Source organism: Selaginella moellendorffii, unplaced genomic scaffold (assembly GCF_000143415.4).
Source record: "Selaginella moellendorffii unplaced genomic scaffold, v1.0 SELMOscaffold_16, whole genome shotgun sequence".
NCBI classification, from domain to species: domain Eukaryota; kingdom Viridiplantae; phylum Streptophyta; class Lycopodiopsida; order Selaginellales; family Selaginellaceae; genus Selaginella; species Selaginella moellendorffii.
Window position 1 is genome coordinate 867,189 of NW_003314277.1, and position 20,668 is coordinate 887,856.

The window sequence follows — 20,668 nt, forward strand, 5'->3', positions numbered from 1 at the left end:
CCAGCTCCACAGGCAACCCAGTAGTGGCAGGATTGCCCATGGCACACAGGCAATTGTTTAGCACGGTAGTGAGCGTGGAGCAGCAGTCACTCTGGGAGGCCCCCATGATGCAGCTGGCCGCGGGCAAAACATTGCAAGTCCGGCCTTGAGCTGAGACTGATGCTGGCCCAAATGTTACAACCATAAGAACAACATACAATGTCACAACAGCAAAAGCCATCCATGGAAACTTTAGACCCATTTCAAATCCAAAGGGAGATTGATTGTAAATCTATGGGAGCTATGGATCTTGGAAGACCAGCATTGCCTTTTTATACCTTGGGTTGGAGGAGGCATGAATAATGAAAGGTTTTGCATGGTGTTGTAGTTGTTGTCTTGACATACACTTGGGCTTGTGATTGCTTCCAAGCAAACCACATCTGAGGAATCGAAAAAGTAAAGAGAGGGAAAGAAGGGCACGAAAGGAATCCGCGCCAGGCAGGGATCGAACCTGCGACTTTCTGCTTAGGAAACAGACGCTCTATCCGCTGAGCTACAGGCGCCTTTGATGATGAGTTTCACTGTGTGGTGGAGTCTCCATGCGACTTACAAAAATAATGAGACACGAATTTTACTCGAAGAGGGCGGGCGTTTTGCAGCTATGTTTGATTCTTTGGCACCAACAAAATCATCACTTGAATCTTTGCGACTATAAATTTCATAACCGGATGACAAAGAGCAGATTTTTCCCTTCTCGTTTTTCACAATTAAATTCTTGAAGCCATGAAATTTGCCATTCAAATTCTCGTCGTCTTGATCATCTTGTCTCGCTGTCAGGCACGAAAAGGTGTGGAAACGCTCGAGTTTCACGCCGGTGGCGATGGAGTTTGCAACTTGGTGAAGATGGCAACTTGCCTTAGCCTCCAGCAACCATTCGTGTCCCAGGAATGCTGCGATTTCTTCCAGCTCGGGATCTTCCATGGCTGCCTTTGCCCGGTTCTGGGAGACTTGGACCTCGCTGATCTCAAGTTCAAGCTCCTCAACTGCAAGATCAATCTCAACCTGGGAACTGGATGCAACTAAAACTTGAGAATTCATATGCCAAAGTATGACAGAATCTAATAGTGTATAATGTAACAATAGTATAGCAACCGCTAGGGAAAAGAAAATCACATTCCTCCTAGCTACAAACTCACAAAAGAACTGGAAAGCTTCACAAGAAGTTCATGGATCCCGCCAGGAGCAAGCTCGTCACGGTCAGGAGCAGCGACGAGGACAAGGAGACGAACGGGGTGGCGGAGTTCGCAGCCGTGTCGCTTGCGGCGGCCTTGCCTGGTAGAGCAATAAATGGTGTTAAAGCTATGGCCACTCTAAAATCAAAGAACAAACAAAAGCTTTTTTTTTGTTACCTCCGGACGCGGTGGATGGGGATGAGGATGATCCAGTTGGTGCCGCAGCATCCCCCTTGAGCAGAGCTACCAAAAATGAAGATCCAAGCAATTAATTATCGGACAAGGAGAAGTGAATGCTAGAAGGACGAAGAAAAAATCCAAACAGTCCAAATAGAGCAAAGGACTCTGAAGTATAGAACAAAGGACTCTTCAAGTATAGAACAAAGGACTCTTAAGTGGAAAGAAGAATGGTGTTACCAGCGAAGTCACAAGTAAAAAAAACTAGGCCAAAGTTTAAACCGAAATGAGAGAAAAAGAAATGCTCGATTCATACCTGGGCACCGCTTTGGATCCGTGTCGACCTTGCAAATCGATGGGAGGAGCGTCGCGGTGCTGCTATTCACGCTGGTGGAGGAGGACATGAGAATGCACAGGCACACTGGCCTGTTGGTGTGCACGGAGAGGAGCCCTTTGCAGCAATCGGAGCTGGGAGCGGTGACTTGGCCCTCCACATACGCCAGGCACGGCTGGAGCTGCCCGATCTCATTCGTGCAATCCGGCTGCGCGGCAAGGATCGCCACGGCCCCCCAAGAAACCGCGAACGCGAGGAGCAAGAGAGAGGATGCCATAGGTGTGACCGTGATATCGAGCGCTGGATCGACCGATGGAGGCAAGAAATATCGCTAGCGCGAGCGCTCGATCGAGGAGAAGGAAGCAATGGAACAGGGGAGCGCGAGCGATCGATCAAGATCGGCTGGGAGGGAGGAGCAGGGAGAATGCCGGTTATATACCTAGAAAGCGTCCCATCGATCGCGAGCGCGTTCTCTCGAGAGTGACGAGCACCAATTCCTCCATTAATTGCTCTTTCTTAGGGCATGAAGCGCTGACACGTGGCGTCACACGATTCGACCAATGGAAGCACTGATCTTTCAAATGCTTGGCCAGCTGGCTCGCTCGCGCCATTTTCTGGAATTAGGGCAAACGCTTTTATTAGGGCTCATGCGAGGAAGAAGAAGAGCACAGAAAAAGGAGTAGAGAACGCAAAAACAAAGAATGCCTTGGAGCTCGATTCGCCGACGCTGGAGGAGGATCCCATAAACCCTGCGAGGAATTCAAGAACGAGATTCAGTTCGTGCTTCTGGGAATTCGATCCATGTACCTTCTGCCGACGCTCCGGAATTGGGCGAAGAAGCGGTGCCAGATGATCCAGAGAGCAGAGCTATATCACCGGATGATCGAAATGAGCAAAGATTTCCCCGCGACCAAACAAAAGACTCACCAGAGCAGCGCGATGGATTGACGTGAACATTGCAAATCCCGGGAACTTGCTGAGCGAGTGTGGCATTGATTCCAGGCACCACCGCGGCGATTCCCAGGCTGGAGGAGACGAGCAAGCACAGGCACTCGGGCTTGGTGGCGTGGATTTGCTGGAGACCGCTGCAGCAATCCGCCGAGGGCGATCGCTCCTCGCCCTTGACAAATTCCAGGCAGGGCTCCAGCTCCGACACCTGCGCTGTGCAATCCGGGGGCGATCGATCATCGCCTGCGAGCACAGCTGCTGGAAACAGCATCGCCAGCGCCAGCGCAATCGCCCACGAAGCCATCTCTCTCTCTCTCTCTCTCTCTCGCTCTCTCCGCCGCCTAGCGAGATCTTTCTTACTATTCCTATGTCATTCAACATAGCATTGTCTTTTATAGCTAAACAAATCCCCTGTACAAAAACAAAGGAACTTTCATCCTTAAAAATTTTAGCTATAGCTCTTAATTTTCTCCATCGTGGAGGCTCCGATCGAAATGATACACAGCTGCATCAAAAGGAAACGTTTAGCAAACAGAAAAACCAATTTTTTTTGGTTCTTACCGTGGCCTTTGCCGATACGTCTCAACTGGCTCACATACACTGAGATTTTTTTGATCGATTCCACCTTTATCGAGCACAAAAGCACGTTAAAGAGGTGAAAATCGCAGAAAAGATTAAGTAATTTAGTACCTGCTCTCCCAGAAACTCCGACTCAATGAAGTCTTGCATCTGTACGTCGTCGTGATCTACTGCGACCTGCGTTGTCTCGATTCGTCAAACAAAAGCGATAAACAATGAAAATTTTTGGAGCACTCAAACCTTGTGTAGTGCCAGCAGCTTGTCGTTTGTCAGCTTCTCCAGAGCTAGAGCCAATTCCATCGCTGCCAAAACAAAACAAACGAGAATGAGAAAATCTAATCACGAGAACAAAAAAAGAAGAGAGAATTGCTTGCAAACATACCGTAAAGGGCGTCACCCTTCTCTGCGTGATCAAATTCTGTTATGCTGGGGCCGAGAATCGAGTGAAGCACAACCTTTCCACCGCGGAGGTTCTAAACGCAAAAAAGAAAAGAAAAAGAAAACCAACGAGAGTGAGCTTGGATTGAAGAACACCTCCCACAAACTTTAAGAAAAAAAGAAGATCACCTGATACTTCATGAACTTTTCGGCGTGTCCTCGTTCCTCCTCGCTTGCCTCCTTGAAATACCTGAGGAAAAAGATCACTTGATCTGGGAAAAACTAGATCTCTCCACCTCTTACCTGGCCATGCCGGGGAGCCCAACGTTGTCTCGATCGAAATAGCCAAACATCGCGTGGTAGACATAAGAAACGTTGTACTCCACACTGTGAGAAACGCAAAGAGCTAAGATCCCAAAATATTTTCGAGAGAAAGAAAGAGAGCTTACTTGATCTGGTCATTGATAGCAGCCTCGCACCTTGGAGCAAATCTCTGCCTCGCGAATGAGACCGAGCTCGTCTCTGGGACTTGCGTGAGCTGGTGCTTCACCTCCGCGAAGGGCTCAAACACCACACCTGTGAGAGATCCGCTGTCCATCTCCTTCGGCGGCGCTCCCTTGGAGGCCTGGAGCTTGATCGAGCGCCTATTGCCGCTTGACATTCCGGCGAAGAGCCTGTTCCTCGCATTCTCTGGAGCTGCCGCTGGCGCCGGATTGACGAGCGCGGCGGATGTGGCGGGGGAGACACGAACTGATAGCATTTTCTCTCGAGATCGATCTACACGCGCTACTCTGGCAACGAGGGATAAGCGCTACAAGGATAAGCCCCAAAGCTTTTCTTCGTCCGGAGTTTTAGAGCAGCAGTGCCCGTCAGATGGCTTCCGGAATGTATCAACGGTCGAGATTGTAAAACGTTTGGCGGAATGTGGGCGCGACACAATGGCGAGGCGATGGAGCGTCCAGATTTGAACGCTTGGAAAGGCGGCCTTGTGCTTGGCACGAGCCTCCAGCCAATCACAGCCAGACGTGCTGCGGCACGTGTCTTTAAGCGGAAATAGAAGATTTTTTTCAAGAAAGTGACGGCCTGTATGCACGACACGTGTCAAGCTGATCATTGTTGAAATTGAATATGCAACTTAATCGCCACCGCTCATTTGACTTGCCTATTCCCGCTTAATCGCCAGGGTATCTCTAGGGTTTCTTCCTTGGAACACGCGGCTTGATCGCGTTGTTTGGATCAAGGTATTCCTTGGAACACGGGGCTAGATCGCATTGCCTGGACCAAGGTATGTTGCCGGCGCATAAACAGTGCTAGATTTTGTGCGATGCAGCTGGATCGTGCTCATTGCTGCTCCATTCCATGTATGATCTGAAATCTAAGTGACTTTTTTGTTTGTTCTTCTGGTAGGCCCTTGGTGTTTCGAGCTCAAGAATCTTCCTGTGACAAGTGTGTTCTACAGTCAATCTACACTCTTTGTCTTCAATATTTTAATGATTTTTGTTCTACAGGTAATGGATTACTGGATAGAGTCACAGAAAATGGTGGAATATCAAGGATAACTCGGATCCATCTCAAAAGAATCACCAGAAACATGCCGATAAGCATAGAAAAAAAAAGCGTTTGACTAAAGCTCGAGGGGCTTTCAGCTTCGTGGTGAGTTCGTTTCTTTGTTCCTTTATAATGTTAGTAACTGACTTTTTCCCGGACATCTTGCGCAGATCTTGTGAGTGGAGACAGAGGGAGTAAGCTGTGGTCGGATTGAAATGAGTAATTCATGCTTTTTCTTTGCGTTGCAATTCTAATGGCAATAGTGCAGGACAGGTGCGATATGCTGAACTGCGTAAGCTGCTCCATTTTTTTGCAAGTTTATGGAATGAGCGCTTTTAGTTGCCATTGTGGATCAGGTAAACTTCATCTTATCGCTTTTAATGATTTTTTGAAACAGGCTTTGGCCAGTCGAAGATGATGACGAAGAGTTGACGATCGAAAGCACAAATCACGAAGAGGAAAAATAATACTCCAAGCTCGGATGGGCCCTTCGTTCCAGAAAAGTGCTACTGTCGAAGCACCACCAACGAGTCTCCATAAGAAAAGTCACTCGAAACCAAACCAAGAGCCGCTTTTGTCACATCAATTGGCTGGAGAAAGGACGCAGAGTTAAAATAACAAGATAGAGGACAAAACGAGATAGACCACGCTTGAGGGGGGGATCTGATAGCTAGCTCGTCCTCGGAGAAGCAGCGCCTCAACGCAGACTTACCAACAAAAGAGGACCCCTTTTTCTAGTTGTGAAGTCACTTACGGAAGATTCCATCCACATTTCGTCCTCAACTAAGACGTGGAACAGTGGCACCTGAGTTCCGGGTAAGAAGATCTGCATTTCCTTGAGATCTTACTCTGGTTCTTATGCGCGAGTAGCTTCTGCTTTCCAGATGATTCAGCTCCTCAACTCTGTCATTCCAATCCTGGTTTTCTTCACGACCCCGGCTCTTGGAGCTTGCACTGCCAGCATCCTCCTCAATGGCAACACCAGAACGTACGCTTCGTGCTCCTCCCTCAACTCTTGGTCGCAGCTCTCCTGGACTTTCGATCCGTCGGCAAGAACAATGGACACCATGTTTCGAGCTCTCTTGACATCTTCTTCGGGTTGGGTCGGCTGGGGGATTAACTCGGGCTCCACAGCGGCGATGCTCGGATCCAACGTCCTCCTCGGCTTCACAGACTCGAGCAACGTTATCCGAGTTGCGCAGTACAGCCTCACTCCCCAGATCCTCCGAGGTACGCTTCCTTCGCCAGCTTCTTCCACGGAGCTGAGACTAGTCGGTTCTAGCTTCATTGATATTTCCAGCGGAGTTGTCACCATTTTTGCCAAGCTCTCGCTGCCGACCAACCAGTCAATTTCCAGGATCAACCTCGTTTTTTGTCGAGGACCCGGGACCAGGAACTTGAGCCCGTTGCCTCACACAACGGACGCATCGTTTCTCCGACAGACTACCGCTGTTCTCGACTTGAGCAGCAATCGAATTCTCCGTGCTCAAGCTCCTCACCAGTCTTTAAAACTCGTAAGTTTTTTTTTTCTTTTTTGTTTTTTGGACAGAACTTGAGCTTTCTTATCGTGTGTTACAGCAACATGGAATAATAAATGCTGTTGGCTGGGGGATTTTTCTACCGCTCGGGGTCATGGTGGCTAGATATGTCAGGCCTTACTCCCACCGCCGAGAATGGTTCTTCGGTCACGTCGGTTTACAGTGCACGGGTTATCTTCTCGGTGTGGTTGGCTGGGGAATCGGACTTAAGCTCGCCAGCTACAGTGGAGAATCGGCTGCTTCTCAGATCCACCAAAACGTCGGTACCGCCATCTTCGTCTTTGCAACACTTCAGGTATCAAAGATGAAGCCTTTGGTTCAGCTTAACACGGAGGTTCTTGTTTCTCCTTCAGGTGCTTTCGCTTGTTTTCAGACCAGAGAAAGAGCACAAGATCCGTCCCTACTGGAAGATCTACCATCACGGCCTCGGCTACCTCACTCTCGTTCTCATCTTCACCAACATTTACAAGGGTTTTAAGCTGCTCCAGGGGTCCAGGACTTTGAAGAACCTCTACACGGCGTTCTTGGTTATAGCAGTGCTAGCCACCGCAGGTCTGGAGGCCTATCGCTGGTATGTTTACTTGGAGAAGAAGAGCAAGCGACCCGCGTATGCCTCCGAGTCCCCTACCTCTGATAGTAAGATCTAGAAAACCTTGTATCTCACCTTTTAATATTTTTTGAATGGTAATGGATATTCTCTTATAGGAATATCCTCCTTGTCTATAAATTATAAACTTTATTACGGCTTTTTAAACTATTTGCGCGTCGCATTCTTAACAGATGTATGCGTGCAGCTTTAATACATTACGGAGTTTGTCAATTTCCACCTTGCAGTACACACACATGTTGTTTGTTTTCTAATGGTGATGAGTCCAATTTAAATTCAGACACTCCTTCCCTTGTTATCAGATTCATCCCTTCGATTCATCCTTTGCGCAACAATGCTTCCAGTGAAGATTGTCTCCTTTCTTTGCTTGGTTTTCCTCGCAGGTTGATAGTCACAAAAGGATATGTAGAGTTCTACACTGAGGCTTTTCTTCGTGTTTTTCTCGTGTTTTTCTCTTTCGGCAGATGCTACCAGTGGTCTAAAACACCAGTCGCCAATTGCTTTGAGCTTCCGGGGGTCAGTTGGTACTCCAGGAGTGGTGGACACGACATACAGATCCTCCTCTGCAATCTTTGAAAATGGCGGGGACAAAGATCATAGAGAACTTACTGTTTGTAGCTAGAATTATTGTCATTTTATTCTTACATCTTTCAAAACTAGGTGGGATTTCTTGGAGATGCCGGGCAGTTTAATCTTCTCCGGAAAATATACCACATCGAAAATGTTCACTTTCATATGCCAAGCGAGCACACCATCGATGGCATAAGGTTTCTGGAGTCTCCTCGTAGATTATTAATTGTTTACTATGATCCTTTGCAGATATCCGATGGAGATTCATGTGGTTCACAAGAATTCCGAAGGGAACATTGCAGTAATTGGATTGCTCTATGATATTGGACCAAGAGCAAATCCATTTATCACCCAGGTAGATTTATTCTTGTTCTTGCTTGTTGTGAAACTTAAATTTATTTTTACCTTCAGCTGGAACACTATCTTTCCGGGTTAGCATCCTCCCCCGAAGAAAGCAATGCTGTGTTTATAAGAACTATCAACCCCGAACTGCTCCAAATCCCTTCGGACATGTTCTTCCGATACAATGGCTCGCTTACAACTCCTCCATATTCCGAGAATGTCGTGTGGAATGTTTATTCCCAGGTGAGAGTCCTGCTACCTGCCTTCTATGCTCATAGCTTTTGTTTTTCTTTGGTTTCCACAGCCGAGCAGTCTCACAACAAACCAGTATTCGGCAGTCAAAGCTGCTTTGAAGGTATCTTTATTCACTAATCAAATAAATAATCAGGAATTATTTGCTTTTTCTATCCAGGGAGAAAATGCAAGGGCTCTTCAGCCACTGAATAACAGGCTTGTTCAATTGGTTCAGCTGGTTAGGAGTGACTTTCATGAAAGAAGTTCCTTCTAAAGCTTTGATCAAACATAATAAAATGTCTCACTAATAAAAATAAAAAAAAGTAGTAGTAGTAATAATAATAATAATAATAATTATTATTATTATTATTGAGTATAAATTATCAAAAATAAACTTATTAGAGTATAAGGTTTAGGGTTTAGGGTGCATCTCCTATTTTATAAATATAAACTTGTTTACGAACTTTGAACTTATAAAATGCGCTTTTTATAATATTAATGTGATGTTTTTTGCACACGCATTCTTATGTACGTATGCATGCAGCTTTTTCTACATCATGTAGTTTGTCAACTTCTACCACACCATGTAGTACCAAAACTCACATGTTGTTTGTTTTTCTCATAGTCATGAGTCCAGTTCAAATCCAGACACTCCTTTTCCTTGTTATCCAATTCATCCCTTCGATTCATCCTTTGCACACCAATGCTGATTGTGTCCTTTCTTTGCTTGGTTTCTCGCAGGTTAATAGCCACAGAAGGATATGTAGAGTTCCATTGAGGCTCTTTTCTTTGTGTTTTTCTCTTTTGGCAGATGCCACCAGTGGTTTAAAACAAGTCGCCAGTTGCTTTGAGCTCCCCGGCTACTCCAGGAGTTGTGGACAAAACCTCATCTGCGATCGTTGAACGTCGCGTGGTTAAAGATCTTAGAGAACTCACTGTTTGTAGCTAGAACTCTTGTCCCTGTTATTCTTAAACATCTTTCAAAACTGGGTGGGACTTCTTGGAGATGCCGGGCAGTTTAATCTTCTATGGATAATATATCACGTCAACATCCCAAGCGAGCACACCATCGATGGCAGAAGGTTTCTGGAGTCTCCTCATAGATTATTATTGTTTACTACTATCCTTTGCAGATATTCTATGGAGATTCACGTGGTTCACAAGAATTCCAAAGGAAGTAATTCCGAGGGCAGATCCGTTTATTACCCAGGTAGATTTAATCTTGTTATTGTTTTTTCTTTTAACTTAAAATGTTTTCATCTGGAATGTTATCTTCCACGTTTGGCAGAAGATGACAACACTATATTTATAAGAACTATCAATCCCGAACTGCTTGAAATCCTTGTGGAACCCCTCCATATTCCAAGAATTTCTCATGGAATGTTTGTGCCCAGGTGAGAGTCTTTGAGCCTTCCATGCAGCTCAAAGCTCTAAAATTCTGGTTTCCACAGCCAGTATTTGGTGCTCAAAGCTTCTTTGAAGGTATCTTTATAAACTAATGGATTTAATAATCAAGATTTTTTTTTCTTTTTCTATCCAGGGAGAAAATGCAAGGCCTCTTCAGCCACTGAATAGCAGGCTTGTTCAATTGGTTCAGACAATCGTGAACGAAGTTCCTTCTAAAGCTTTGATTAGTCAGATATCTTAATATAATAATATTTATTAGAAAATAATCAAACATTTAATCTTATTAGAGTTTAAGGTTTAGAGTTTTTGGCCATGGCGGGCAGCGTGCGGATTAGCATCAACGAGCGGGAGTTCGTGGAATCGGCGCTGCGGCAGGAGCTGCGCGTCGATGGCCGGGCTCCGCCAGGTAAGAGGAGAAATTTCTCTCGATTCGCTCGAAATCTTTCTCTCGGCAGGGAAGATGGAGCTGTGGAAGTCCAGCAAGGGGAGACGAGGGTGCTGGCCGTGGTGAGCGCTCAGCTGGGGACGCCATACCCGGATCGTCCAAACGAGGGGTCCCTGGTCATTAACACGGAATTTTCGCCAATGGCTGATCCTTCCTTTGAGCCTTGGGGAATTAGCAGTAGAGCTGGGACGTGTTATCAATCGTGGCTTAAGGTATGCTCCTCTCTCTCTCTCTCTCTCTCTCTCTCTCTCTCCTTTTCGTGTAGAACAATCGAAGTAACATCGGCCACCGCCAAGAGTTGCCCGAGCCCCGCTAGAAACGCTGCTTTGACGTCGACGAGTGGTAACCAACCTCAAGCTTCGCAAGCCTGCCACCGTTCACTACCCTCGTCTTCCACGGTGGAACAAGCTCCGGCCGTGTCGGTGGTAGAGCTCGAAGTGCACTCAAGGAAGCCTTTCCACCACCAAAGAGCTTCTCCACATCGTCGAGCGATCCAGGACCCTCGAATGGCTGGATCGGGGTGAAAAACTCTCCAGTGGCCAGATGACAGCTCACAAAGAAAGCCTCCGTGATTTCCCTGCCAGCACTAATTTCCATGGGGAAATCCTTCCAAATCCCTGCTGTTTCCTTGCTAAGTGAACTCCTTCACGGCCCTCTAGGGACACCATCGCCTGGACTCCGGGTATGTCCACTGCAAGGCTGCTTTTGCTATCATAGTCACCTTCGGATGCCTGTTAGTGCCCATCGCATCGCTGCCTCGCCGCACCTCTACAGAGACAGAGTGCGGGGGAAGAATATGAAGAAGCCCTATTGAGGCAGAGCTTCGCCTGTGAGCTTCATGGCTCTCATGATCTGCATTACGTTGCGCGAGTGAACTGGATCAAGCCCGCTGCCCATAGGAATAGAGCTGAACAGAATGTTCTCTGATACCATGATGGAACGGGAAAAAGCTACTATTCAATGCTTGTTGTATACAGTCTTATATACTCGTTCATCTCCTTTAATCTCTCCTAAACCTGCTGCAGATTCCTGTGTCCTTGACGCCTTGATTCCTGCTCCAACAAAGAGAAAGCATACCGCTCTGCTGCTAATTCCCCAGGACGCCCAGGGATCAGCCATTGGCGAAAACTCCGTGTTAATGACAAGGGAGCCTCGCTTGGACGATCCAATGGCGCACCCAGCTGAGCGCTCACCACGGCAAGCACCATCGTCTCACCTTGCTCAGATCCATCTTCCCTGCCGAGAGAAAGATTTCGAGCGGCGAGCGGCGGTAACCCTTAAACTCTAATTGTTGTCCTTATTATCATTATTATTATTAGTAAGACATTTGATTATGATTATCAAAGCTTTAGAAGGAACTTCGTCCATGATAGTCACTCCTAACCAGCTGAACCAATTGAACAAGCCTGTTATTCAGTGGCTGAAGAGCCCTTGCATTTTCTCCCTATATAGAAAAAGAAAATAACTCCTGATTATTCATTTGATTAGTGAGTAAAGATACCTTCAAAGCAGCTTTGACTGAGAAATACTGGTTTGTTGTGAGACTTCTCGGCTGTGGAAACCAAAGAAAAACAAAAACTATGAGCATAGAAGGCAGGTAGCAGGACTCTCACCTGGGAATAAACATTCCACACGACATTCTCGGAATATGGAGGGGTTGTAAGCGAGCCATTGTATCGGAAGAACATGTCCGCAGGGATTCGAAGCAGTCCGGGATTGATAGTTCTTATAAACACAGCCTTGCTTTCTTCCGGGGAGGATGCTAACGTTGGAAGATAGCGTTCCAGCTGAAGTTTAAAATAAATTTAAGTTTTACACAAAACAAGAACAAGAATAAATCCACCTGGGTAATAAATGGATCTGCCCTTGGTCCAACATTATAGAGCAATCCAATTACTGCAATGTTCCCTTCGGAATTCTTGTGAACCACATGAATCTCCATAGGATATCTGCAAAGGATCATAGTAAACAATTAATAATCTATGAGGAGACTCCGAAAACCTTTTGCCATTAATGGTATGCTCGCTTGGCATGTGAAAGTGAACATTTTCGATGTGGTATATTTTCCGGAGAAGATTAAACTGCCCGGCATCTCCAAGAAATCCCACCTAGTTTTGAAAGATGTAAGAATAAAAAGACAATAATTCTAGCTACAAACAGTGAGTTCTCTGTGATCTTTTTCCCCGCCATTTTCAAAGATTGCAGAGGAGGATTTGTATCTTGTGTCCACAATTCCTGGAGTACCAACTGACCCCCGGAAGCTCAAAGCAATTGGCGACTGATGTTCTAGACCACTGGTAGCATCTGCCAAAAGAGAAAAACACGAAGAAAAGCCTCAGAGTAGAACTCTACATATCCTTCTGTGGCTATTAACCTGCGAGGAAAACCAAGCAAAGAAAGGAGACAATCTTCACTGGAAGCATTGTTGTGCAAAGGATGAATCTGATAACAAGGGAAAGGAGTGTCTGAATTTAAACTGGACTCATCACCATTAGAAAACAACAACATTGTGTACTGCAAGTTGGAAGGTGACAAACTCCTTAATGTAGAAAAGCGTGTTTTTCATGCGCAAAAACCATCACATTTAATAGTTTAAAGTCGTAATCTAGTTTATAATTCATAGACATGGTCTAGTAGGTTTATAATTCATTAAACATAATAAAATGGCTTAATCCTATTAGAGTTTGAGTTTTTTGTGTACCGACTGGATATTTTAAGTCTCTCCTGCATGTGCATGCTTTTTCTACATTATGTAGTTTGTCAACTTGTACCACACCATATGGTACCAAAGCTATTTATCCTTTGCACACCAATGTGCTTGGTTGTAAACATGACATACTAATCCTCGTCTGGGATCTTTGAACATGGCGGGTCAAAGATCATGGTTAGTCCCTGTTGTTCTTAAACATCTTTCAAAACTGGGCAGGATTTCATGGAGATGCTGGGCAGTTTAATCTTCTATGGAAAATGTATCACGTCGAAACTGTTCACTTCGGCATCACACACCATCGATGGCAGAAGGTTTCTGGAGTCTCCTCATAGATTATTATTGTTTACTATTATCCTTTACAGATATTCTATGGAGATTCACGTGGTTCACAAGAATTCCGTGGGATGGATTGTTCTATGATATTGGACCGGGCAGATGCGTTTATTTTACCCAGGAATAAGTTTTTAAGAAAATCAATAATTAAAATAATTAAAACGCTTTCATCTTATCGCCTAAACACCATCCTGATTCACTGGCTATAATAATAATATAATAAGACTTTAAGCTTATTAAAGTTTAAGGTTTAGGGTTTTTGGCCATGGCGGGCAGCGTGCGCATTAGCATCAACGAGCGGGAGTTCGTGGAATCGGCGCTGCGGCAGGAGCTGCGCGTCGATGGCCGGGCTCCCTTTGATTCTCGCCGCTCGCTCATCAATTTCGCCAGGTAAGAGGAGAAAGTTCTCTCGATTCGCTCGAAATCTCTCTCTCGGCAGGGAAGATGGAGCTGTGGAAGTCCAGCAAGGGGAGACGAGGGTGCTGGCCGTGGTGAGCGCTCAGCTGGGGACGCCATACCCGGATCGTCCAAACGAGGGCTCCCTGGTCATTAACACGGAATTTTCGCCAATGGCTGATCCTTCCTTTGAGCCTGGGCGTCCTGGGGAATTAGCAGTAGAGCTGGGACGTGTTATCGATCGTGGCTTAAGGTATGCTCCATCACTTTCTCTCTCTCTCTCTCTTTTCTTTTCGTGTAGAACAATCGACTTCACTGTTACTGTTTCCAGGGAAAGCAGGGCCGTGGACACAGAATCACTGTGTGTTCTAGCAGGAAAAGCCGTGTGGTTTTTGCGCATCGATATTCACATTCTAGACAATGGAGGGTAAGCTTTTTTCTTGATGTTTGGTCCATTCGAACGATAGCATTTGGTTTTCATTGGCAGTAATCTTATAGACGTTGCCAATCTGGCTGCTCTAGCTGGGCTTCTCTCGTTTCGAAGGCCGGAATGTAGCATTGGTGGTGCAGATGGTCAGGATATAACTATCCATCCTCCTGAGGTTTTCTCAAACGCTCTCTGCTTGATCTTATTCTGGCCTTGTGCTTTCAGGTTCGCGAGCCACTTCCTCTTACGCTACATCATTTGCCAATAGCTGTAACATTCGGGTTTTTGGCTGATGGCGAGCTAGTCGTAAGTTTTCGTTGTGTGTGACACTTGTCGTTGTTTTTCTTATGAATTTTACTTTGCAGGTGTTAGATCCTAGCTTGAAGGAAGAAGCGGTGATGGGTGGCCGTTTAACAGTGACTGTCAACGCTCACGGAGAAGTTTGTGCGATCCAGAAAGGAGGTGGTGTTGCCGTCCGGATGAATGAAATACTACGATGCATGCGTATAGCAGCGTCAAAGGCCGCTGAAACCGCGGCTCTATTGAAGAAAGGGGTATGCTTCTTTTCTGCTTTTCCTTTTCAATTTACAATGCGGTCGCTTCTCAGGCCGAAAGTCATGAGATCGAAAGAGCGCAAAGAAAAGTCCGACGGCATCGACCGTCAGAAGACAGCAAGACCGCCCAAGTCGTTGCTGATACAGTTCCACAGCTTAACACAGGCCCACAGCTTAACGAATTCACTTCAACCGGAAGCTTAAAGCTGGAAGCTGAAGCTACACCGATGGAAAGCGACACGGACAGCGAAGAGGAGGAGCCGGACGCGAAAGAAGACACAGCACGGAAGGAGGAAGGACGACTGTTCCAAGGCGGTGCTTCTACTTGGTATGCAAGTCACGTCACTTCAGCTTTCCTTGTATCGAATTGACATGAACGTTTCACTCTCTCAGGAGTCTCCAGAGCGCAAAACCACTCGGTAAAGTTCCAAGTTTTTCCTTTTTCCCTGCTTTTAACTGTAAAATGCAGATGCTGAGGCACTGGACGAGTTTGATCTGGCAGTCAAAAAGTCAGTGAAAGTGGAAACACAGCCAGGAGGGATTCAAGGCCTGGTTTCTGCGGCATCAGTGTACCAAGCACTTCCGCCACAACAGCAAGACAGGCAACTTGGTCCCGTGTTTTCGACGGAGAAGAACACAGATGTAGAGATGGTGGAAGTGGCAGCGCAAAAAGAAGCAAAGCTCGAGCCAACGAGTCTCTTGGACGCTGTGAAAAAGAAGCCAAAGAGGAAGAGGAAGAAGAACCAGGGACAGTGATACTAAGTTACCAAAGACTGTGGATATGTCGATGGCCCGACACGTGGTTCCAGGGGATTGGCTCAGGTCCGTGCTGTACGTAAGGGCGGTGGTGGAGACAATTTTTTTTTGGTTCTCTTCCTTCGCCGGCAAAGGCGAGATGGGTCGCTTGGATCGTAGGCTAGGCCGGTGGTAGATCGCTCTCCCGCCCCCGGGAAGTCAATGGGTTCCAGGATTTGATCGGCTTTTAGTGGGTTCTTGGCTGGAGAAGATCTTTGGAAGGCGCAATGGGGTCCGGCAGTGCGCTCACAGGGATCGGCAACTCTGGTAGCAGTGGTCCTTCCCGAGCAACGCAAGGATTTGGAACTGGAGTGCCAAGAGAGGATATGAGGATCCAGCAGCAGCAAGAACAGCAGCAGCAGCAGCAACACCAGAAAATCCCGAGTGCTCCGGTGGCAATTCTGTGGGACATCGAGAATTGCACGGTTCCAGGCGAGGTGAATCCCGAGGAGGTTGCTGGAAACGTGAGGATGGCGCTGAGAATGCATTCTTCTACCCGGGGCGCCGTGAAAATGTTCTCGGCTTATGGCGACTTCAACCATTTCCCACGCAAGGTGAGAGAAGGCTGCCAGAGAACCGGCGTCAACCTCATCGACGTTCCAAACGGCAGGAAGAATGCGTCGGACAAAGCCATCCTCGTGGATATGTTCCTGTTCGCGCTGGACAACCGGCCACCCTGCACCATCCTTCTCATCACCGGCGACGTCGACTTCGCCCCGGCGCTCCACAAGCTCGGGCAGCGCGACTACACGGTGGTGCTCGCCATTCCTTCCGGATATGTCTCCGGAAGCCTTTGCAGCGCTGGGAAGTACGTGTGGGACTGGACCAGCGTTGCTCGGGGACACGGCCTCGTTCCGGCGAGGCCTTTCCAGCCCCGGGAGAGTGTGGATCGACGGTTCCCGGTGATGTTTAGCGACGAGTCGGGTGACGAAACTGGCAGAGGCGCCGCCGGACTCTCGCCACCTATTCCAGTTCCTCAGCCTCGGGGGTACGTTAGGAGGGAGGGCAGTGGCGAGTGGGGATTGATGCAGCAGCAGCAGCAGCAGGAGCGTCACTCTCCGCAGCAAATGAGCCCGAGTCCTCAGTGGACTCAGATCAATGTGCGAACAACGTCGCAACCAAGCACGTCTTCGGCACTTCCGGTGGAGCCAGAAGATCCAGGGAGCCCGTCCTTCGTCCAACCGGGGGATATCTCCGGTTTGAAGCGGCAGCTCGTGAAGCTACTGAGCTTGCACGGCGGGAAGATGCTGATGCTCAAGATACCATCGAAGTATATCAAGCTCTACCAGAAGCCACTCTACATGGCCGACTACGGGTCGCGCAGGCTGGTTCACTTGATCGAGAGGATGCAAGACACGGTGTGTATCAAGGGAAAAGGCTCACAGAGGAAGGTCCACCTGACGGCCATGGGGAAGCGCATGGCTGCGAGATACAAAGAGGTGTGGGGGAGCGCTTGTGAAGGCAAAAACGACGAGGACGATGACGAAGAGGACGACGACGACGAGAGGGAGAACGAGGTGGAGGAACAGGAGATCGAGGCTCCAAAGGAGGAATCCAAGAGCATGGTGGACGAGGAAGTGGTGGTTTACGTGAGCAAGCTGGACGTTTCTCAAGACTCGTCCGACTCGCCGGATGAGCGAGGCAGCGAGCAGCATCGAGAGGTGGAGGAGGTGATCGAGATCCAGGAAGTGGTGGAGAGTAGTAGTGGCAGTGGTGGTGGTGGTAGTGAGCTTGCGAGAGAGGCTTTCAAGCGGGAGCTCCAGGAGCTGCTGGTTAGCTTCCAGTATCATATCCTGGTGAGTGATCTTCTCAGGATCTACAGACAGAGGTACTCCAAGGATCCAGACTACGCGGCTTTTGGCGTCCAGGATCTGGAAGGGCTCCTAGACAAAGTCAAGGATGTTGCTGTGCTGAAGGGAAGAACACGGGACAAGATGGTCCTTGTCGCCAATGTTGGGTTTGTAGAGACTGAAGATTAGCAACAAAAAAAAAAAAAAAAAAACAAGCGAAAGAAAAAGAGGTTGAAGGATTTTTAGTGCACATTCTTTGAAGAATATACAAGAGGTGATACTTTAGGAAATTTTTCTTTGTGCTCTGATCGTTCTAAGCAATCTATGATGACCCATATGTGCTCCTCAATTAGCACTAGACCATAGTCATTTATCATTGCAAGCAAATACCAGCGGCATTCTTCCAGCATTCCTTTTTCGCTGCACCCTGCTAGAATGCTTATCATTGTAATCTCATCAACATCAAAGCCTTCCAGATTCATGGTAACCATAAAAAAAATAGCACACTTCACATTTCCAGCATTTGAGACTGAAGATATTACTGCAGACCATGCTGCTGAGTCTCTCTCAGGCATTCTATCAAAGAAGATTCTTACTTCTTCTACATGCCCTGCCCAGGCATATGCTCTCAACATTGCCGTCCAAGATACCACACTGCGCTCCGGCATCTCCACAAAGAGATTCTTGGCATCTTGAAAGTAGCCATTCTGCGAATATGCCACCACCATTGCCGTCCAGGAGATGACGTCTCTCTCGGGCATCTTGTCAAACAGACACTTCGAATACTCAACATCCCCTTTCTCGGCATACGCTTGAATCAAACAATTCCAAGATACCAAGCTTCTCTCTTTTATTGAAAAAAATATCCTTCTACAATCTTCAATTTTTCCAACTAAAGCATATCCTTCTAGCATTATGTTCCACGTGATCACACTCCAATCTGCCATTGCTTTAAACAAACGTTCTGCTTCTAGTATATGCCCATTCTGAGCATATGCGGCTAGCATAATATTCCAAGAGACCACATTCCATCCCGGCATTGTGTCAAAAACGTTTTTACAGTCGCCAAAACTTGAAAACACCTTTAGCATTGTGTTCCACGTCACTATGTCTGGCCTGGGCATCTTATGAAACAACGCCTCAGAAAGCGCCAAATGCCCGTTTTGGGCATATGCCATTATCATGGCATTCCACGTCACCGCGTTCTTTTCCGGCATCCTCTCAAACAGATCCACCGTGGCGGACAGCTGCCCGTTGTCTGCAAACGTGGTCAGCGCGGTATTCCACGACACCACATTCCACTCGGGCATTTGCTGCAGGACAGCGTGCGTGGCATCCACGTCGTTGTTACACGCGGACAAGACTGTATTCCACGTCACGATACCTTTCTCGGGCATATCATCAAACAGTGCCTTGGCCTCTTGCGTGTTCTCGGTTCGGACATAAGCAGCGATCATCGTGTTCCAGGAGATAACATCACGCTCGGGCATTCGATCAAACACATCCTTCGCTTGGATCAAATGCCCACACTCGGCATTTGCTTTGATCATTGCGTTCCAGCTCTCAAGGTTTCGATCAGGCATTGTATCAAAAATGTTTTTAGCCTTTTCGACGTAACAAGATTTCGTGTAAACTAGCATCATTAAATTATACGACATGATGTTTCTAAGCAATGTCCCTTGAAATATCCTCTCGGCCTCCTCTAGATGCCCGTTCGCGGCATATGCCAAGAGCATCGAGTTCCACGAGAAAACGTTGGGTCGTGCGATGCCGTCAAATACGCTCCTTGCTTTAGCCACGTTGCCACGTCGGCCGTGCATCTGGATGGCCAGATTTGCGAGATATCGATCACCCTTGTGAGCACTCAACACTCTCTCGTGGAGCGTTTGTGCTTCCAGAGCGCTATTGCAGCGCTTAAGCCTGGATGCAAGAGAGACATCTTCATCCATTTCCCACTAAAGGAAAGCTTGAGATAAATTGGCCAAGCTGGGAGTAAAATGAAAGTTCTCATGCAAGGATGCATGCAGAATCAACAACCCCAGATATGAGATTTCATTGGATCCTATTTGCACTTGGTATATGCATAGCTCGACATTGTGCATACTTATATGGTAAGTCTCATTTGTTGGATGGATTATATAACTTGGGAACTTGGTGTGTTGGCCTATTATTCCAAAAATTTCAGCTAGTCACTAAAGAAGAAAAATGAAAGCATTAATCTCATTAATCTTGATCGTAATTACATCCTTTGTACTAAAATCTAAAATTTACTTTAATTGGTACACTTAAGTTATGATAAAATATAAAAAGAAATTAATCCTTTTTTTAAACAAGGAGTAATACTATTTTATATTGTAATGATTACTGTGAAATTCAATGATTAGGGAGAGGTCTTTTATAAGATTTCAATACATCCTAAAATTATATAAAAATATAATCAAAAAGTATATTATTTTTATTTTAAGAAAAATCATAATGTAAGGTCCAAATATACAGTTACGATGTTGTATACTAATATTAGCGTGATAATTGTTGGACTGGTTTTGAGTTGATCACTTACTCTTTGTATATAAGCCAAGGTTTTTGGCTAATTGATATATATATTTCTATATTACATTTCCATATCCATGCACTTATATTGGTGGAGATGAAGGGCAACTTTGATTATCCCTAAAAAATGCTTGGATTTAAGATTTTGGTTTAGATCTTTCCTTATAACTTTTTTAATTTTTAGTTTATTTTCATAGTAGAGTAGTAGCCTCTTTCTCCTTTCTATAATATCAATGTTAAGATCCAACACTAAAAGATAAAGATCTAATCTCTCTTAACTATGTTATGCTTCCTCTTGACGTTTTTCACCATCCAACCACTTTTGAGCTACATTAAAAGTTCCATTGTGAGCCCTAGAGTAGTTTTGGAGTAAGTGTAGTTACTTGATGCTATGTGATTATAGTTGAACAATCAAACTCAATTAGTAATAATATTCATAACATATGGTATAGTTCCTCCTACTTTTACTATCAATCCTTATGTCTGACTAGAGTTCTTTTGTAGGAATTCTAGGGATGATATGTACCATTGGTTTAATTATTTTATGGTGATTGCTACTTATCATTTTTACAATGATGCTTGATATTTGTATGAGTTTCTTGTATATCTCTGCATTGCAATAGTACAATAGTTTGAGCATAGCCACTCATGTAAATTAAAACATTCTCATGGACACTTTGGGCCATTTAAGTCAATGATGTAATTTAGCATTTGCTTCTAAAGTTTTTTGCTTTGTGTGGAGCCAAATATATCAAAGTAGATCATATTAAAAATGTTGTGGCCAACACTTTATCA

At 46.1% G+C, this 20,668-nt stretch overlaps 10 protein-coding genes, 1 long non-coding RNA gene and 1 other non-coding gene across 13 annotated transcripts; 6 read left to right on the plus strand and 6 right to left on the minus strand.

The window, feature by feature from the left end:
• Window positions 1–469: 469 nt before the first annotated feature.
• TRNAR-CCU lies at window positions 470–542 on the minus strand. Its single transcript has one exon. It is a non-coding gene; the product is annotated as a tRNA-Arg (tRNA).
• A 546-nt stretch (window positions 543–1,088) lies between these two features.
• LOC9641786 (protein YLS3) lies at window positions 1,089–2,225 on the minus strand. Its single transcript, XM_024676010.1, has 3 exons — window positions 1,705–2,225; window positions 1,389–1,454; window positions 1,089–1,311 (listed from the first exon to the last, which is right to left on the minus strand). The coding sequence occupies exons 1-3, from the start codon at window positions 1,997–1,999 to the stop codon at window positions 1,193–1,195; spliced, it is 480 nt and encodes a 159-aa protein (XP_024531778.1). The 5' UTR covers window positions 2,000–2,225; the 3' UTR covers window positions 1,089–1,192.
• Window positions 2,226–2,342: 117 nt separating this feature from the next.
• On the minus strand, window positions 2,343–2,979 carry LOC9642350 (protein YLS3). The gene is made up of 3 exons (XM_002971201.2): window positions 2,650–2,979; window positions 2,530–2,589; window positions 2,343–2,471 (listed from the first exon to the last, which is right to left on the minus strand). Exons 1-3 carry the CDS (start codon window positions 2,972–2,974, stop codon window positions 2,368–2,370), a joined length of 489 nt encoding a protein of 162 aa, XP_002971247.1. The 5' UTR covers window positions 2,975–2,979; the 3' UTR covers window positions 2,343–2,367.
• Window positions 2,980–3,038: 59 nt separating this feature from the next.
• Window positions 3,039–4,466, minus strand: LOC9642351 (ferritin-2, chloroplastic). The gene is made up of 8 exons (XM_002971202.2): window positions 4,077–4,466; window positions 3,931–4,014; window positions 3,817–3,877; window positions 3,632–3,722; window positions 3,490–3,551; window positions 3,361–3,426; window positions 3,232–3,295; window positions 3,039–3,175 (listed from the first exon to the last, which is right to left on the minus strand). The coding sequence occupies exons 1-8, from the start codon at window positions 4,385–4,387 to the stop codon at window positions 3,132–3,134; spliced, it is 783 nt and encodes a 260-aa protein (XP_002971248.2). The 5' UTR covers window positions 4,388–4,466; the 3' UTR covers window positions 3,039–3,131.
• A 566-nt stretch (window positions 4,467–5,032) lies between these two features.
• On the plus strand, window positions 5,033–5,428 carry LOC112346682. The gene is made up of 3 exons (XR_002992542.1): window positions 5,033–5,073; window positions 5,136–5,280; window positions 5,346–5,428. It is a non-coding gene; the product is annotated as an uncharacterized LOC112346682 (long non-coding RNA).
• Window positions 5,429–5,998: 570 nt separating this feature from the next.
• LOC112346681 (cytochrome b561 and DOMON domain-containing protein At5g35735-like) lies at window positions 5,999–7,421 on the plus strand. Its single transcript, XM_024676183.1, has 3 exons — window positions 5,999–6,689; window positions 6,754–7,008; window positions 7,067–7,421. The coding sequence occupies exons 1-3, from the start codon at window positions 6,060–6,062 to the stop codon at window positions 7,358–7,360; spliced, it is 1,179 nt and encodes a 392-aa protein (XP_024531951.1). The 5' UTR covers window positions 5,999–6,059; the 3' UTR covers window positions 7,361–7,421.
• A 178-nt stretch (window positions 7,422–7,599) lies between these two features.
• LOC9642352 (alpha carbonic anhydrase 7) lies at window positions 7,600–8,842 on the plus strand. The gene is made up of 7 exons (XM_002970994.2): window positions 7,600–7,703; window positions 7,785–7,930; window positions 7,981–8,087; window positions 8,140–8,245; window positions 8,302–8,475; window positions 8,537–8,587; window positions 8,645–8,842. Exons 1-7 carry the CDS (start codon window positions 7,655–7,657, stop codon window positions 8,738–8,740), a joined length of 729 nt encoding a protein of 242 aa, XP_002971040.1. The 5' UTR covers window positions 7,600–7,654; the 3' UTR covers window positions 8,741–8,842.
• Window positions 8,843–10,115: 1,273 nt separating this feature from the next.
• LOC112346615 (exosome complex component RRP45A-like) lies at window positions 10,116–11,517 on the plus strand. Of its 2 annotated transcripts, none has more exons than XM_024675982.1 (2): window positions 10,116–10,530; window positions 11,344–11,517. In XM_024675982.1, exons 1-2 carry the CDS (start codon window positions 10,186–10,188, stop codon window positions 11,365–11,367), a joined length of 369 nt encoding a protein of 122 aa, XP_024531750.1. In that variant the 5' UTR covers window positions 10,116–10,185; the 3' UTR covers window positions 11,368–11,517. The 2 variants fall into 2 exon arrangements, with proteins under 2 accessions (XP_024531750.1, XP_024531749.1); XM_024675981.1 differs by lacking the exon at window positions 11,344–11,517 and adding an exon at window positions 10,584–11,317.
• Window positions 11,518–11,589: 72 nt separating this feature from the next.
• On the minus strand, window positions 11,590–12,755 carry LOC9641787 (alpha carbonic anhydrase 7). Its single transcript, XM_002971203.2, has 7 exons — window positions 12,693–12,755; window positions 12,477–12,622; window positions 12,320–12,426; window positions 12,162–12,267; window positions 11,932–12,105; window positions 11,820–11,870; window positions 11,590–11,762 (listed from the first exon to the last, which is right to left on the minus strand). Exons 1-7 carry the CDS (start codon window positions 12,739–12,741, stop codon window positions 11,667–11,669), a joined length of 729 nt encoding a protein of 242 aa, XP_002971249.1. The 5' UTR covers window positions 12,742–12,755; the 3' UTR covers window positions 11,590–11,666.
• Window positions 12,756–13,329: 574 nt separating this feature from the next.
• Window positions 13,330–15,708, plus strand: LOC9642353 (exosome complex component RRP45A). Its single transcript, XM_002970995.2, has 10 exons — window positions 13,330–13,339; window positions 13,616–13,751; window positions 13,801–14,010; window positions 14,089–14,184; window positions 14,245–14,359; window positions 14,410–14,490; window positions 14,550–14,738; window positions 14,792–15,066; window positions 15,132–15,157; window positions 15,208–15,708. Exons 1-10 carry the CDS (start codon window positions 13,330–13,332, stop codon window positions 15,492–15,494), a joined length of 1,425 nt encoding a protein of 474 aa, XP_002971041.2. The 3' UTR covers window positions 15,495–15,708.
• A 36-nt stretch (window positions 15,709–15,744) lies between these two features.
• Window positions 15,745–17,535, plus strand: LOC9641788. Its single transcript, XM_002970996.2, has one exon. The coding sequence runs from the start codon at window positions 15,761–15,763 to the stop codon at window positions 17,510–17,512; it is 1,752 nt and encodes a 583-aa protein (XP_002971042.2). The 5' UTR covers window positions 15,745–15,760; the 3' UTR covers window positions 17,513–17,535.
• Window positions 17,536–17,565: 30 nt separating this feature from the next.
• LOC112346670 (pentatricopeptide repeat-containing protein At4g02750-like) lies at window positions 17,566–18,501 on the minus strand. Its single transcript, XM_024676162.1, has 2 exons — window positions 18,256–18,501; window positions 17,566–18,030 (listed from the first exon to the last, which is right to left on the minus strand). Exons 1-2 carry the CDS (start codon window positions 18,499–18,501, stop codon window positions 17,566–17,568), a joined length of 711 nt encoding a protein of 236 aa, XP_024531930.1.
• Window positions 18,502–20,668: the final 2,167 nt, after the last annotated feature.

Excerpts from the sequence above, each read along its gene's own strand:
- LOC9641786 (XM_024676010.1), bottom strand. The coding sequence starts at position 1,999 with ATGGCATCCTCTCTCTTGCTCCTCGCGTTCGCGGTTTCTTGGGGGGCC. Across the intron at positions 1,455-1,704 it reads GGATCCAAAGCGGTGCCCAG|CTCTGCTCAAGGGGGATGCT; the intron begins GTATGAATCGAG and ends CATTTTTGGTAG. Across the intron at positions 1,312-1,388 it reads CCCATCCACCGCGTCCGGAG|GCAAGGCCGCCGCAAGCGAC; the intron begins GTAACAAAAAAA and ends TTGCTCTACCAG.
- LOC9642350 (XM_002971201.2), bottom strand. The coding sequence starts at position 2,974 with ATGGCTTCGTGGGCGATTGCGCTGGCGCTGGCGATGCTGTTTCCAGCA. Across the intron at positions 2,590-2,649 it reads CAATCCATCGCGCTGCTCTG|CTCTGCTCTCTGGATCATCT; the intron begins GTGAGTCTTTTG and ends CCGGTGATATAG. Across the intron at positions 2,472-2,529 it reads TTCCGGAGCGTCGGCAGAAG|GGTTTATGGGATCCTCCTCC; the intron begins GTACATGGATCG and ends AATTCCTCGCAG.
- LOC9642351 (XM_002971202.2), bottom strand. The coding sequence starts at position 4,387 with ATGCTATCAGTTCGTGTCTCCCCCGCCACATCCGCCGCGCTCGTCAAT. Across the intron at positions 3,723-3,816 it reads AAAAGTTCATGAAGTATCAG|AACCTCCGCGGTGGAAAGGT; the intron begins GTGATCTTCTTT and ends TTTTGCGTTTAG. Across the intron at positions 3,427-3,489 it reads AGCTGCTGGCACTACACAAG|GTCGCAGTAGATCACGACGA; the intron begins GTTTGAGTGCTC and ends GAGACAACGCAG.
- LOC112346681 (XM_024676183.1), top strand. The coding sequence starts at position 6,060 with ATGATTCAGCTCCTCAACTCTGTCATTCCAATCCTGGTTTTCTTCACG. Across the intron at positions 6,690-6,753 it reads CTCACCAGTCTTTAAAACTC|CAACATGGAATAATAAATGC; the intron begins GTAAGTTTTTTT and ends CGTGTGTTACAG. Across the intron at positions 7,009-7,066 it reads TCGTCTTTGCAACACTTCAG|GTGCTTTCGCTTGTTTTCAG; the intron begins GTATCAAAGATG and ends TTTCTCCTTCAG.
- LOC9642352 (XM_002970994.2), top strand. The coding sequence starts at position 7,655 with ATGCTTCCAGTGAAGATTGTCTCCTTTCTTTGCTTGGTTTTCCTCGCA. Across the intron at positions 7,931-7,980 it reads AAGATCATAGAGAACTTACT|GTGGGATTTCTTGGAGATGC; the intron begins GTTTGTAGCTAG and ends TTTCAAAACTAG. Across the intron at positions 8,088-8,139 it reads CACACCATCGATGGCATAAG|ATATCCGATGGAGATTCATG; the intron begins GTTTCTGGAGTC and ends GATCCTTTGCAG.
- LOC112346615 (XM_024675981.1), top strand. The coding sequence starts at position 10,186 with ATGGCGGGCAGCGTGCGGATTAGCATCAACGAGCGGGAGTTCGTGGAA. Across the intron at positions 10,531-10,583 it reads GTTATCAATCGTGGCTTAAG|AACAATCGAAGTAACATCGG; the intron begins GTATGCTCCTCT and ends CTTTTCGTGTAG.
- LOC9641787 (XM_002971203.2), bottom strand. The coding sequence starts at position 12,741 with ATGCTTCCAGTGAAGATTGTCTCCTTTCTTTGCTTGGTTTTCCTCGCA. Across the intron at positions 12,106-12,161 it reads CAGATCCATTTATTACCCAG|CTGGAACGCTATCTTCCAAC; the intron begins GTGGATTTATTC and ends TTTAAACTTCAG. Across the intron at positions 11,871-11,931 it reads TGTGGAATGTTTATTCCCAG|CCGAGAAGTCTCACAACAAA; the intron begins GTGAGAGTCCTG and ends TGGTTTCCACAG.
- LOC9642353 (XM_002970995.2), top strand. Across the intron at positions 14,360-14,409 it reads TAACTATCCATCCTCCTGAG|GTTCGCGAGCCACTTCCTCT; the intron begins GTTTTCTCAAAC and ends TTGTGCTTTCAG. Across the intron at positions 14,739-14,791 it reads CGGCTCTATTGAAGAAAGGG|GCCGAAAGTCATGAGATCGA; the intron begins GTATGCTTCTTT and ends GTCGCTTCTCAG.
- LOC9641788 (XM_002970996.2), top strand. The coding sequence starts at position 15,761 with ATGGGGTCCGGCAGTGCGCTCACAGGGATCGGCAACTCTGGTAGCAGT.
- LOC112346670 (XM_024676162.1), bottom strand. The coding sequence starts at position 18,501 with ATGGCATATGCCCAAAACGGGCATTTGGCGCTTTCTGAGGCGTTGTTT. Across the intron at positions 18,031-18,255 it reads AAGCAATGGCAGATTGGAGT|AATGGCTACTTTCAAGATGC; the intron begins GTGATCACGTGG and ends GCATATTCGCAG.